This window comes from Gallinula chloropus (genome assembly GCF_964237585.1).
Source record: "Gallinula chloropus genome assembly, chromosome: 26".
NCBI lineage: Eukaryota > Metazoa > Chordata > Aves > Gruiformes > Rallidae > Gallinula > Gallinula chloropus.
In genome coordinates, this window is record NC_140111.1 from 3,505,265 (window position 1) to 3,519,134 (window position 13,870).

At 51.8% G+C, this 13,870-nt stretch overlaps 1 protein-coding gene across 1 annotated transcript; it reads right to left on the reverse strand.

The window, feature by feature from the left end:
- Positions 1-266: 266 nt before the first annotated feature.
- Positions 267-13,781, reverse strand: RAB5C (RAB5C, member RAS oncogene family). Its single transcript, XM_084275610.1, has 6 exons — positions 13,741-13,781; positions 4,208-4,447; positions 3,025-3,176; positions 2,602-2,724; positions 1,840-1,933; positions 267-1,440 (listed from the first exon to the last, which is right to left on the reverse strand). Exons 2-6 carry the CDS (start codon positions 4,371-4,373, stop codon positions 1,325-1,327), a joined length of 651 nt encoding a protein of 216 aa, XP_084131736.1. The 5' UTR covers positions 4,374-4,447; positions 13,741-13,781; the 3' UTR covers positions 267-1,324.
- Positions 13,782-13,870: the final 89 nt, after the last annotated feature.

Consider the following 13,870-nt stretch of genomic DNA (forward strand, 5'->3'; position numbering starts at 1 on the left):
TCACACCCTGCTGCACAGCACACTGTGACCTTCCTGAACCACCTGCAGCTTCTTAAGGACTTCCTGCCTTTGGAGAGCAGCTGGCACAGCCCTTAGCTGGGCAGAGGTCCGAGGGCAAGCTGCCCCTTTCTCCCTGCCCAGGGAAGGCAGGTCACAACTCCCTATAGAAACACAGCCCATCTCAGCCTCCAGCACAACTGCTCCATCCTGGTCCACTCCCCTCCTGGTTTAAGCTGATTAAGAAACATGAACATTGTTGATTAGGATAGGTTTATAAAAATTTGTTTTAATCACACAAAACTGAAGTTTGTGATGAAGACTAGGTCGACAGTTCCTCTTAAATACCAGTATGCATAAGACATTGCATTAGGCACTAGGCAGCAGCCAACATCAGTTAGAGTCTGGCAACAGAAGCCATTTAATACCTCCCTTCATACTGTGTGGAATTACAGGCTTTTGCAATACATATTGTTTCCACTGACAAGTTATCTGAGGTTTCCCCCACCCCACCTCTGTACATCAGTAAACCATGTGTATTCACACTAGAGTAGGGTTAAACAACATTAGTGGCATCACAACCATCAAAAAAAGGACAATTTTCTATACAAGATTTTTGCAAAAGTTGCAACAGGATTAGTGCATTACGACAGAACTGGAGATAGAAAAAAAAAAGAGAGAGAGAGTTGGCATGCTAGAGTCCAACACAAATAAAGACAACAGGCAGCTAGTTGTATGTACTATATTGACAAGATACTGATTGGTTACATGAAGAAACATACAATACAAAATACAGAAGAAACCAGTTTCGCTTCCCTCTGCCCCACCCCAGAATACTCATAATTGATTTGGTCAATAAGAGGCTGGAAAGCCCGAGTTTGTCACTCTAATGCTACAGTTTAGTGGTTGTTCTAGGCATTTCATACTGGTGTTAGCCTTAGCTTTTACATACGGGTAATTTGATGTTTGTCTAGTCTCAATATCCCTTTGTTTCCAATAGTGAACTACAGTACTGTGGGACCTGGGTGCTGCTGGCCCTCACCTGCAGAAGGAGGAGCTGGCTGGGCAGACACCAGGTCATGCATCCACCACCACCAGGAAGAGGGAAGAGCAAAAAGTTCATATATTAAAAAAGTGACTTAAGACTTAGAATTGAATTAGTATTTGTACAGAAAGGTGCAGGTGGAAGAACTCCCTCCAGCCTATGATCAGAAAGGGATGGAGAAATCACAGCAGCCACCAGCAGCAGCCGCTCTACGGTAAGTGCGATTGTTAGCGTGGATTCCAGTCACGTCATCCGAGGGCTCCGGCAGGCAGGCATGGCTGCTCAGTTGCTGCAGCACTGGCTCCTGCTAGGCTGACTGCTCTCCTGCAGGTCAACCACCCGATTCCTGCCTGGGCCACCAGCAGTGTTCTGCGGTTCGTTTTTTGGCAGTTTCTTGGCTGGAAAGAAAGGAGATGTTAGTGGGCTCCTGCACAGAGGTCAACCTCCTCCCCGCTGCAGCCACAGGCTGAGCTCAGCCCTGCTCTGGCACAAGCCCCTCACCTCAAGGTCTCTGGATGCTGCTAGCAGCACAAGCACAGCAGACAAACCTGCTCCTAGCTCTGGCTGTCACCAGTCCCGCTTCTTCCTTACTCACCGCCCCAGATAAAGGGAGAGAAGGAACCAGCTTTGCAAGGCAAAGGCTCTGAACACTCAGGGAGTGACTGTTCCACTAACGGTAACAGGACAGTCATCTCCTCCAGCAAGCCTCTCCAGACCACAGGAGCTCCTGTGTCAGCCCAGGCTGCACTGCTGGTGCTCAGCACCACTCCTACCACCCTTGTGCACACAAGCATTACCTATTGCCATGAAGATTTCATTCACATTCATCGCTGTCTTCGCCGATGTCTCCATGAACAGCAAGCTGTTGTCATCTGCATATGTCTGTGCATCCTACAAACAGTCACAGAGTGGTAAGGGCATCCTGCCAAAGGGAGGCCCCAAGCCAGCTTCACACGTTGGCAAACCCCAACCACCACAAAACCCCGTCCTACCCCAGGCCAGAGGTTTCTCCCTGCAGTCCCCTGACCCTGCCTGACCAGGACAGTGGGGAGACAAGCACCACAGACTGGTGGTGAGCCATGTGAGCTGAGCAGAGACACAGCGTGTCCCAGGCAGCACAACACCTTGTACTTTGGTTAGCTGGGAAACAGACATGTACAAGCAATCCCATGCTCAGGTCTGAGATAAGAGCTTCTCCTCAGAAGGGCAGAGAACAAGCTGAGAATGATTCTTTCTGTCTTTATCTAAAAGCTGCTGTTGCACACTGCTGAAGACAGACCCCGATGAGTAAGGCACCAAGAGATCAAGGACAGAAGCTTGCACCCTGTGGGCCTTATTCTCACACTCATCCTAACTGTTACCAAGAGCCCCAAGTGCTGTGAGGGGAGTGCATGGAAAGGCAGGCTACTGGGATCCTCAGCAGCATAAACCTTGACACCCTCTCACTCTCAAAGCATCTTGCACATAGCCATCACCTCCCTGTGTGTCACGCAAGCATGTCAGCAAAGACCCACTTTCCTGGCTTGGTCAGGTAACAACTGACTGGGGTTCCCACTCACCTGGAAGTCCACAGCTCTCTTTGTAGCAAGGTCTGCCTTGTTTCCTGCTAGTGCAATTACAATATTGGGGCTAGCCTGCCTCTGCAACTCTTTCACCCAGTTCTTGGCTCGTACAAATGTGTCCTGGAAGCAAACAGGAGGCAGTAGTCAGGAAGGGCAGCCTCTTATTAATCCACAGAGAAATTAGGATCAGAACAAGTCTCTCCAGTAAGAAGTATTCTGCTTTTACAGCACTTTGTAGCAGGACCCTTTATCAGCTCAGCCAGCCTGGGTCAGAACTGGGGAAGAGGCCATTAGCGTTTTGGGGGAACTCTGTACCTGCAGGGACTCCGAACCCAGCTGCTCTCCCAGGAGCTGAGCAGCACCAGCTGCCAGTGCAGACACCCTCCCCCACAAACACCCACAGCCCTAGGGGGTACTCACTGTGTTAGTGATGTCGTAGACAACAATGGCTGCCTGAGCTCCTCGGTAATACATGGGTGCCAGGCTGTGATACCGCTCCTGCCCCGCTGTATCCCATATCTCAAACTTCACCGTTGTGTCATCCAAACAGACTGTCTGTGTTAGGAAGGCAGCTGCAAGAGAAGGTGCATGTCTGCCTCACCTCCAGCTGGAGAGGCGTGCAGCAAGAGCCAGGAGCAGTTCTGCTTTCACGTGGGAGCAAGCAGAAGCCCCAGACAGAGCCCAGTGTGGTGCTGCTCATTGTGGAAGTTGCAGCTCTGCTGTATCATCACGCTCCTTGCACACAGGAACCCCAGAGCCACCACACAGCCGACAGGAAGGTGGCTCTGAGCAGCAAACAGGCATGGGAGCAGCAGTGCCACCAGCCCCTTCCCAGCCTCCTCCCAGATCCAGCTGTTCTGCTGCCACATCACCAGGGTGAGCTCTGTGGAGCACCCAAGTGCCAACGTGCTGAAGTCAGCCCAGTTACACTGCACTCCCCAATTTAGTAACTGGTTATTTTCTTGTTCCAACGAGGATAATACCACGTGTTACAACTAGGATAAAGGCAACCAGCCTTGGATACCAATTGATGCAAAACAGCAGAGTGCCCACACAGCCCTCTGCAGCAGCGCATTAAGCTATACTTACTCCCTGCATGGGTTACTATAGGGACAAGCCAACCCTTCTCTCAGTACACACCTCCAAATACTACTGCCCAGACACCTGGGTGCTGACCAACCTTTGACAGGTGACATCATGCTAACAATTTCAAGCTAAGTAATTACCAGACCTGAAAGAGCTGTGGAAATAGTTAGCAGAATCAAGCTAGAAACAACCCCAAAATCCCAGGTCATGGCCTGAAAAGATAATTAAGGGCTATAAACCACACTGAAGGCCTCAGTTCTAATTAGAAGCAGGAATCCAAGCACTGGAAGTGAAGATGCCTTAGAGGCAGAGCGCACGGTTGCCATAGCATTATTCTCCGCCGCACTGATTTTCACACCAACCAACAAGGTGTAAACCAAGAGTTAGAGCATTAGCTGCCTGGCTATTTATAGTAAAAACCCCAGGCCTGACTGAAAGAGTCATTAATACTTCTGACACCCCTCACCTGCCTTAGCCAGGCCGGCAGCCTCCAGCCACAGGCAGAGCTGGCACTCACCTCCAATCGTGCTCTCCTGGTACTCGTGGAACTGCCCCTTCACGAAGCGCAGGACCAGGCTGGACTTCCCCACCGCCGACTCTCCCAGGAGAACAAGTTTGAACTGGCAGATTTTGTTTGCAGCAGCTGGTCCATTCGGTCGAGCAGCTCCACCTCGACCTGCCATGGTGGCTTAAGTGCAGGAGTGCCAAGGGGTAAGGATGCTGCAGGTGCTGGGATCCACCTGGAGGCAGGTTGCAACTGGAAGGGGAGGTCGGAGTTAGCAACAGGCTCATGGACCAGCTGTACCAGTTCTAGAGGGTGGGTTTGATCTGCAGCCACCAGCAGCACAGGCAGGTGGTGACTCCTTCCCACAGCAGAACATTACAGCCCCATGCACCACAATGCTATTGGGCAGTTTCTACCCATCAGCAGCTCCTTCTGCAGGATCCAAAGTCTTCTGAGCCTCCTTGGAGAAGGGGCATTGGCAGCACAAGCTTTCCTCCCCACCAATGGACCCACCAATGCTTCCACTACAAGGAGATGTTATGCACATCTCAAGTGAGAACAGCCAGCACAGCGACTGGTGGTGTTGGAGTTTCAGCCAGTGAGACAATTAGGAGGCTCATGGAGGTAACTGAGGTTGACCTTTAGCTCCTTCCTCCTCTCCCAGGCTCACAAGGCAGCAGTTTCAGACTCAACATAGACATTCAATTGTCCTGTGTAGCTGTTACAGGCAGCAGTCCTGGATGCCAGTCCTTCAGATCACAAGGTATTTGGACAGAGGGAGCTCCTATGCTCAGTCTGGCAGCTCAGAGGCACTCACACCAAGCCATTAAATCCCACATCTTAGAGCAGCCCTTGAGGAAGGTCTTTGAATCACTACACAAGCAGCCTGCCACAGGGATGGCAGTCACTTGGTAGCAGGCACTCTCTGGGCACAGGCCAGACTGCAAGCAGCTACACCCCATGCCTGCTGGGGATGGTATTTACCCCAAACAGGAGTCTCAGCAGCTTGATCCAAACACAGAGGTAACACCTAATGCTTCCCACACCCCATCCCAGCTGCCTCACTGGTCTCATCCCTCATCACTCCAGGTCACCCAGCGACCAGCCACATTCTTCAGGAGACTGTTCAGATCCAGCTATGCTGGACAGCATGAAAAGGCAGCATCACCCTGGTCAGAGCTGCCATCTCATCTCCCCAGCACCCAACTCAATGGCACCCAGTCTCTAGAGCTGCACAGAAGCGCAAGCTCACAGCAAGGGCAGCAAGACAAGCTGGGTTACATCCACAGATAACCCCAAGTGCAGTCCCAGGGCCTTCCTACCATTTCTCCACTGCATGCAGAGAACAGGAGCACTTTCAAAGTGCACAGATTTTGGCATATTTCCTGTTCTCATCACAACTCCCACTTCCCTTCAATGATAAATGCTACAACTGATTGCATCTGCTCTGTATCACCTCTCCCTTCCACTCTCATAACCCTCATAACTCAAGCTTCTTGTTGACAGAGACAACTGGGAAAAAAAATCCCCCCAAAAAGCCAATTTCTCCTTGTCCTGAGTGTAACCCCAAGGAAAGTCTGGGTATGCTCAGAGTGTATCCAGCATTTATCCAGCTACAAACAGATGCCTACCCAAGGAAGCTTAAAGTAAGGTAAACTGGGTCTGAACTGGAGCAGCATGTCCTGTGAACCATGCTCAGTCCTGCCTTGGTAGAGACTTTCTGAAGAAGGTGTGAACACCTGCCTTCAGAGGAAAGCCTGCTTGGATGCTTTAACTACAGCCTGACAGGAAACCTACAGCCCTGTCAGTCCACAAGCTGGTCCAGAGGGACAGCCTGTTACTGTCATCAGCTGGGGAACCTCTTCAGCTTTCCAAACACTGGAGCATGCTCAGACCTCATCACATCAGTCTCAAATTGATGTGGCCAGGAGGCAAGTCAGAAGCTTACCATTAAGCCAGTACCATTCCCTGAAGCCAGCAGGTAGGAAAGACACCACAAGGAGTTAACTCAGTGCTGGGAGGGGTTTGGGGAGCTGGAGCTGTGAAGAAGCCCTTCCCTCCAGCAGCCTGTTCTGTCTTGGGTTAAGTCAGTGAAGAGGCTGCAACTCAGGGCTGGGTGCTTGCAAGGCTAGCAGCACCCTCAGGACCCCCTCCTCCCTCTGAGGAAGGCCAAATGCTGTTCTGACAGGATGAGAACGCTCAATAGGAAGCAAATTAGCAACTTGTTTTGCCGAACAGCAGGGAAGCATCTCACAGCTCTGGTTTGAGAGGCAGCTCTCCACCTCCCAGCCTGACAAGGATTCCACCTTTTAGAGTTTCTGCTCAAACCAGAGTTTGCAAGGGAGCAGCTTCTGCTTGTTTAATCTTGTATCCATTTTCCAGGGCAGTCTGTCAGCAGCACTTAAGCTCTGTTACTGTCTCAGACTAACATTCTGCACATTAAACTCCATGTGAATCATGCCTCTGAGTTATGACCTCCTGAAAAATGATAGGGGTGATTCCCAGAGCCAAACAAGGAAATGAGCCTGTTGACATCCTCAAGTCTTAGTCTGACCTATATTTCACAGATCTACATTGGTTTTGCCATCTGGTTGTGCTACATGACCTCAAACAGAATTAAGCAGGCATGTCTGTGTGTCCAACTCCCCAGGGAGTCAGAGCTACTGACCAGATCAAGGGGTCAGGCAGCCAGAGCCTGTGACCACTTCTGCTTACACAGGACCTGACCTGAGCCAAGCCTGATGGTTTGGAGCTTGGCTGTGGGACTACAAGACCTCCTGTCCTCCCAAGAAGCTGCCAGATCTTTAGGATGTCTGGGTGGAACTTAGGCAGCTGAGATGACCCTAACCACAGGCATCACACCAAGGGCCTCAAAGAACCTACACAGGACAGAACGACCAACTCAGCATCTCTCTAACAGTCAATCACAAAACCTCCCAATAGCTGAAGCAAGAGACTACCAAAGCTGTAGACACTCTCCATCACAGGAGCATCACCTCAGTGCTTTTTGCCAAGGCCAACATCTTTGAGGCTTTTCCATTCCTGTCACACACAGCTCTGCACCACTGACTGCAGAAGTAACAGGCAGCTGAACTGCACAGCCTGGATCCCTGCTAGCACAGCCCACACCCACCAGTGAGTACTGGTTTGAGAACCTGGGAGTGCTCCAAGCTGACTGGAGCCATTTCTGATGCCTGGGAAAGCTGCTCACCCTCTCTTCCAGCAATGCAGAAGGGACATGCATCCCACCCTGTTCCTGCTGAGCTCAGAGCAGATAACTACACCTCTGCTGTGCAGACAAAGGAAAGCAGCTGAAGTTGCAGCTTGCCACACTGAAATGATGAGGAGAAGGAATGAACATTAATATTTGTACCAGCTTCCTGTAGCCAGTGGAGCTGGGCAGCTTGTGATGCCACGAGATCCAGGAAGAGGTAGAGGCTGCTGGGCTTGCTTCCCCACCCACCCTGCAGACCCAGGCACATGCACCAGCTCTGCCTCATGCAGACAAGCAGCACCAAACTTTGTGTTGCAGCCTCTTGCAACAGCCTCTTGTTTGCTTTGAGGTGAAGGACAAGTTTCAATGCCTGATACTGTCCAGTCACCAGAACTACAGGTCTATCACTTTGGCAGTTTGTGCCCTTCTGCTTCCCAGGATCTGCTGCAAGACTCCTACACTTCCACCAATATTGAATTCCTGGAGGGAGAAAACAAGTGCCAGTGCTGCTGCATTCCCAGCCCACCCAGGAGCAAGGCAGTTCCCCAGAGCTGCCAGGATGCTCAGGAAGAGGCACAAGAGCCCATTTCAAACAAACCAGCCCAGTATAACCACCTCAGTCTACACTGGGCAATTACTAGCAGACCCCCATGTTAACCCCTGCATGAGAATCGCTTTCCAAGGCTCCCTACCACAGCAAAGCTGCTAGTTTAAGGTGTCAGAAGTTACAGGATCTGATATTTTTGCCCTGTGTTCACCCAGCAGTGAGGTCTACTCTGAAAGCTGACGATATTTAGAAACCCAATCTTGAAGAATCTAGTTACCCACGAGGGCTGCTTCTGCTCTCAGCTAGGCAAGAAACCATTTCACTGGAGACTTGCTGGCTCAGAATCAAAATACTCAAGACAAAAAAACCCCAGTGAAGTATTTATCTTGTTAAATAGCTGACAGCATTACATGAATTTCTTGGCAAAGCAAGGCCTGAAGTTACAGAGTGGTTTTGCTTCACCTCACACTGAACGGGCAGCCAGCCACCCTGAGCAGGGAGCTTGGGCTGCCTTGTTCCCACCTACAACTGGGACATCAACTCTGGGAACCCAGATTCACCAGCAACTTCCAGGAGCAGGATAAGCAGCAAGTGTGGGACCCAGCAGAACAACACAGACCCCACCAGCCCCTGTTAGCATAGTGCAAAGGGCTGACCTCATTTTCCAACACACCAATATGCTTAGTAAGATCAAGCTTGAAGAGCCTTTGGGCAGCAGTGGCCACACTGCAGAGGAAGGGTAACAGATCCAGCTCTTACTGAGGGGATGAACCAGGAAACAGCCTCATCAAGTCTGATCAGTCATAATACTTCATCTCTCTACAGACAACACACACACACACTTCCCTCCACAGACAAAGCACACAGCCTCCTGATCAGCAAGGCCATCAACAGGAGCTTCAGTAACAGCTAGAAATTGGGGAACTAGGCATTGCAACTGTCAGGAGCTGTGTCACAGCCTTTAAATGTAGGTTGAGAGACCTGAATCAGCCTGCAGAGCAGTTTCCAAATACTCCTGTAGTGGTTACAGGGCCGTAAGTTAAAGTCACAACTTCTCTGTAGACTCTGATGCCCAAGCCTCCCAAAGACTTGGGGGCACCCTCAAGTTCGATTTAGAGGTTAACATCAGCAAAAAGTCAACTTACTTCTGCTGGCAGCTTTGTCCTTACCAAGTGCAGCACAACCTGTTGCACCAGCTCCTTCTCACACCTTTGAGATACACATTTGTTCCTTGACACCTGCAGAGCCACAGCCTCTGGAGCAGCCCCAGCACCCAACTGTTTTCCAAAGCAGCTTCTCAAAAACAACACTATCACAGGTCTCAAGGCCACTGTCCTGTGGTTACCACAGTCCAGCACAGATGCTCTGTGCAGCTGAGCTAGCAGGATGGCACAACATGCAGCTACCCCCAGCAACCTTGGGGAAAAGGCCTGGCCATCACTTCATAAGCCTAGTGGTGCAAAGGCCAGTTGCCAAGGACAGGAAAACAGAGCCCTCTTCCCTCAGTCACATCTAAAGAGAGATTAACAAGACCTGTAAGGCAAGAGAAACCCAATCATGCTGAAGGCCAGGTCTGTGTAACTGCAGAGGTCCTGCTGACAGGCAGCTGCTCAAGGGGAGCACAAGCAGCCAAACCCAAGCTCTGCTCTGAACAGGCAAGTGCTGGGCTCAGACAGGATCGTCTGAAGTTCAGATCAGCTCAGGATACGTTGTCATACACAGAAAGCTGCTGCTCAGAAACTACACCTCATTTAATAGGTGGCATCTGTGGAGCTGAGCAAGTCAGCTTTAGACCTGCTGAGAAGGTAGGAAGCCAGCAACACCCAGGAACCCCACAGAGCTGACCTGACTCTTCAGAAGATGAGGCAAAGATCACAACTTGCATGACTGAGTCAAGGAGTGTGGCCCTTGGGTCAAAGGGAGCTCAAGCTCCCTCAAGCCTTCTTCTCCCCATCACACCCACACAGAAGGGCTTCCTAGGTTTAAGTGGTCATCCTTCAGCAGGAGCTCTTGAAAACACCTCATGAGGTATAAAGTCATCACACTTCCTGGTGCTACCTTGGAGCTACAGGTCTTTAAATACGTGGTGACAGCTGACATGGTATCAGCAACAAGAGTTATTCCTGTGTTGGTCACACTGGCAGCACAGAGAAGTTTCGTGCCTAAGCCAGTGGGGGCTTTAATTCTGCAGAGTTGCATGACTAATTGCTTTTAAAACTCCTGTTGGATCACCACAGCTGAACAGAGGAACACAGAGGGAGGGCAGGCTGAGGCACAGTGCATCTGCTGGGTGTTGTGTGCCAGGAGAACGACAGGGGTGAGCGGGGGCCTCACACCCTAACCAGCCCCCCAGAGCCTTTGGGGGTCTTAACACAACAGCAGGTGAACTTGCACCAGACTGAAGTGATGAAGGCCCATGAATGCAAGTCCCCAGCACTGCTCTGGGCAGAGCTCAGCAAAGGGTACTGGAAAAAGAGCAGAATGAGAAGTGGCACAGGAAGGCAGGAACAGCAGCCTGAGGCTTATGCAGAAGTTCTGCATCACCTTCATTTTCCATAAAGGTCTTGCTAGTTGCAGGGAACAAAGCCTCCTTAGTCCCACATTCACTCCCTCCTGGAGGTCTCACCTACTTCTGGTTATCCTTCCTACTGCAGGAACTTAGTCCTGTTTGACAGGAGATGAGGCACAGCCAGGCTGAAGGAGCAACTCGGAGTGCAGGCTGGGCCAAGTACAGACTGAACAAAAGCATCAAGGCTTCAACCCTGCAAGCAAGGCTCTTCCAACTCCTGTTCTTGATCTTGTCCACTACTCAGTGCACCCCAAAGGGCTCAGCTTCATTTGGACCAGAAGCCCAGCAGCATGTGCCTTTAGATAGCACCTATTAGGCTGTGAACAAGGCAGCAAGAGCATTACCAAAGCAAAGCTGAAAACTCCCATCTTCACTCCGTGACCTTCACAACACCTTCTCCAGACTGCACAAAGATCTCTGGCCTCCAGCAGCTCCTTGTCTGGAGCTCTACCAAACAAAAGCAAACACAAGACCCAGCCGTTTTCTTATCTGTTTATGTTGAGCTACTCTGGCACTTCATTCCTGTGCTGCGTGGGGGGGGGAAAGGTTCCCTTTTAGGATTCAGATGTGAAGCCTTGTTCTTCCTCCCCAATACACTCAATTCCAGGAAGGCTCATTATTTCTGAGTAGCATTCAGAGTGTTTTTTCATAGTGTTCCTCTGACAACTTCACAGAACTTGCATAAGAGGGCTTCAAACTTCATACCCCAAGGGAAGAAAACAGCTGACACTGCCATTTCTCCCTTCTACCCTCCTTTAAGTATGCTGACTGAAAGACTTTGGGCTACACCCGCTTCATTAGAAGCATTCCCATTTCATTTCCTGTGTCTGAATGTTCTGGGCACTCTTTCTCCCCATCCCATTCCAGGGAGATGCCACAAACCCCCCATCTGCTAAATGTGGGGGTTTCAGAAGTTCAGAAGGAGTGTCAGTGAGTAGCAGCACCTTGAGCACTTCTAGCACTGGTCCCTCTGCAGATGCAGAAGAGCTTTGCTGCAATGGAGTTAACTCCACTAGTAAAGCAAACAGCCCTAAGCCCAACTCTGTTCATAGTAAAACTTGACACTTGACTACATTTCTAGCCACACACCAAGCTCCAGTAACTCAGGTCTTTCTTCAGGAGTCCCATTTCATCCTGCCCACACTGCTCCCTCACCTGAGCAGGTATCAGCACCTCCTTAAGCAGCCTCAAGGCTTAAGTACCTACACTGCCTGGCACTATCTTAAAACAAATGCCATCTGAATTAGCCTACAGTATTTCAGGGGAAAGATTGCCTCTAGAGGTAGATTTTTTGCTCAGAAAGTAGTTGACTGTTGAGACTCAAGAGAAGGTCTGAGGCCATTTCAGTACTAAGACCCAGGTACAGAATCTAAGTGTTGCTTTACTGAACCTTACAGGTCAGGCTTGTGCTTTACCTGCTCTCCTCACCCAGGAATGCACTGAGACCAGCATTGTTCTGTAGCTGCCTTACACTATTCTGAATTGCCCATCCTTTTCAATCACAGTTCTTTCACCTCATTGTCCAGTTAAGCTGAAAGAAGATAAAATTTTAAGAGTCCAGGCAGCAGTGAATATCAATGGGATATTCCAAGAGAGTTCACTCAGACAGCACAGCCAGCCAAGCCAGTATGAATCAGAAGTACCTTTCTTTTTTTGGTCTCTTCAGAGCCAGCTCAGGTGTCCTAACTTAGTGCAAAGCAGAATTGATGTCATGCTATAAGCAGGGCAGCTCAAATGTGTGTTGACCCACCACACAAAAAGCTAAGAATAGTAGATGCAAGTTGTTCCACATAAGACTTAAAATAGTAGCTCAGCATAGTCTCATCCCTCCGATTTCCTTACATGCCTGGAAACAGTCAAGGTCAGAACTCCGACAGCCACGTACAAAAGCAACAAGCTAAAGGTCACCCAAGATCAGGTCAACACTGTGTTTGGCCTCACTGGCTCCCCAGCTCCCAGTGAGGAGTCACAGTTCGTTAGCAGAGAGCAACTGTGACCATCATGGCCCCTCACAGCCCCCACCCAGCCCCACGAGCTCTAGCAGCACCTCAAGCATTACTTGGAGTAAGTTCAAGCAGCCTGCACAGGATCCAGCACTACAAACCTGTTGCTCACGTTTACAGCTGCACTATCAGCCCTCACAGGCTCACACACCAACTACCTGCTCAGCTTATGGTCTCTCCTGCTGTGAAGAGCCAAGGGTGGCCTCGCAGCTCAGCACATCTGGGTTTCCTTCCCAACGAGGTATAATTATCTTTTGCAGGCTCTGTACCTCCCTTCAAGAGCCAGGAGCATCACATAATCACTTACACCCCTGGGGAGGGGAGTTCAGGGGCTGTGTTTGTCACCAGCAGCCCGCCAGAATAGTTCCATTCCACCAGAACATATTTTCAGCTGACAAAGTCACATCCTTCATTTAGGCAGCTCTCCACTTGGGAACCTGGCTGGGCTCTCCAGCAGCTAGTTTCTGTTCCCACCTCAGCAGCCGACTGGCTACAAAACACTGTGCTACATCTCCCCTCACGGGCGCCACACCTTCCCCAAATCCCATTCAAGCTTCCACAGTCACCGCTACAAGAGAGACAAAGGAGTTGGGAAAGAGCAGCCAGGCACTCGGTGCCAAGCGAGCCTTTCCTACTTCGGAAGGGAAGCAGCAGGGAGGAGAGCCAAACCCGAGACCGCCTGACACTCTCCTTCAGTCTGAGATCATCAGCGCTGGCGCGCTGCTCTCCCGACGAGCGCAGCTCCGCGCCCGGGGCTCCGGCTCGCTACGAGGCCGGTGCTGCACTCCACAAGGCCGCAGCGGCGGCTGTACCGCCCAGCGCGGGGAGGCTCGGCTCGGGCAGCCTCGAAGGCCGGAGCCGGAGCCCCCCGCCCCGCTGACCGCAGGTCGCCCCAGGCCCCAGCTCACGCAACCGGGACGCGGCGGCCTCGCCCCGCCCGGTAAGGCGGCGCCCCCCAAAAAGCTCCTGTTCCCCTCCCGGAGCGGCAGCGGCCCGGATGCCTCTCCGGGCCCGCCGGGCTCCCGGGGAGCCGGGGCTGCGGCGTACGGGCCCGGGAGAGCCGAGACCCCAGGCCAGGCACCGCCCGGGGCAGGGCTCGGCACCGAGCCGCGCTGGGCACCGCCCGCCCGGAACTCCCGGCCCCCGGGCCGGCCCCGCCGCGGCCGTTACGGGGCGACCGGGCCCCTCCACCCCACCACCGGCCCCACTCACCGCCCGGAGCGCCGCTCCCCCCCGCCGCAGGTGAGTCTCGCAGGCCCCGAGCCTCACTTCCGCCTTTAGCCGTTCCGCTTCCGGATCCGCCCACCCCATTCCGCTCCCAGCGCGCCGGCCACAGGCAGCG

Excerpts from the sequence above, each read along its gene's own strand:
- RAB5C (XM_084275610.1), bottom strand. The coding sequence starts at position 4,373 with ATGGCAGGTCGAGGTGGAGCTGCTCGACCGAATGGACCAGCTGCTGCA. Across the intron at positions 3,177-4,207 it reads CCAGGAGAGCACGATTGGAG|CTGCCTTCCTAACACAGACA; the intron begins GTGAGTGCCAGC and ends CTTCTCTTGCAG. Across the intron at positions 1,934-2,601 it reads AGAGAGCTGTGGACTTCCAG|GATGCACAGACATATGCAGA; the intron begins GTGAGTGGGAAC and ends GACTGTTTGTAG.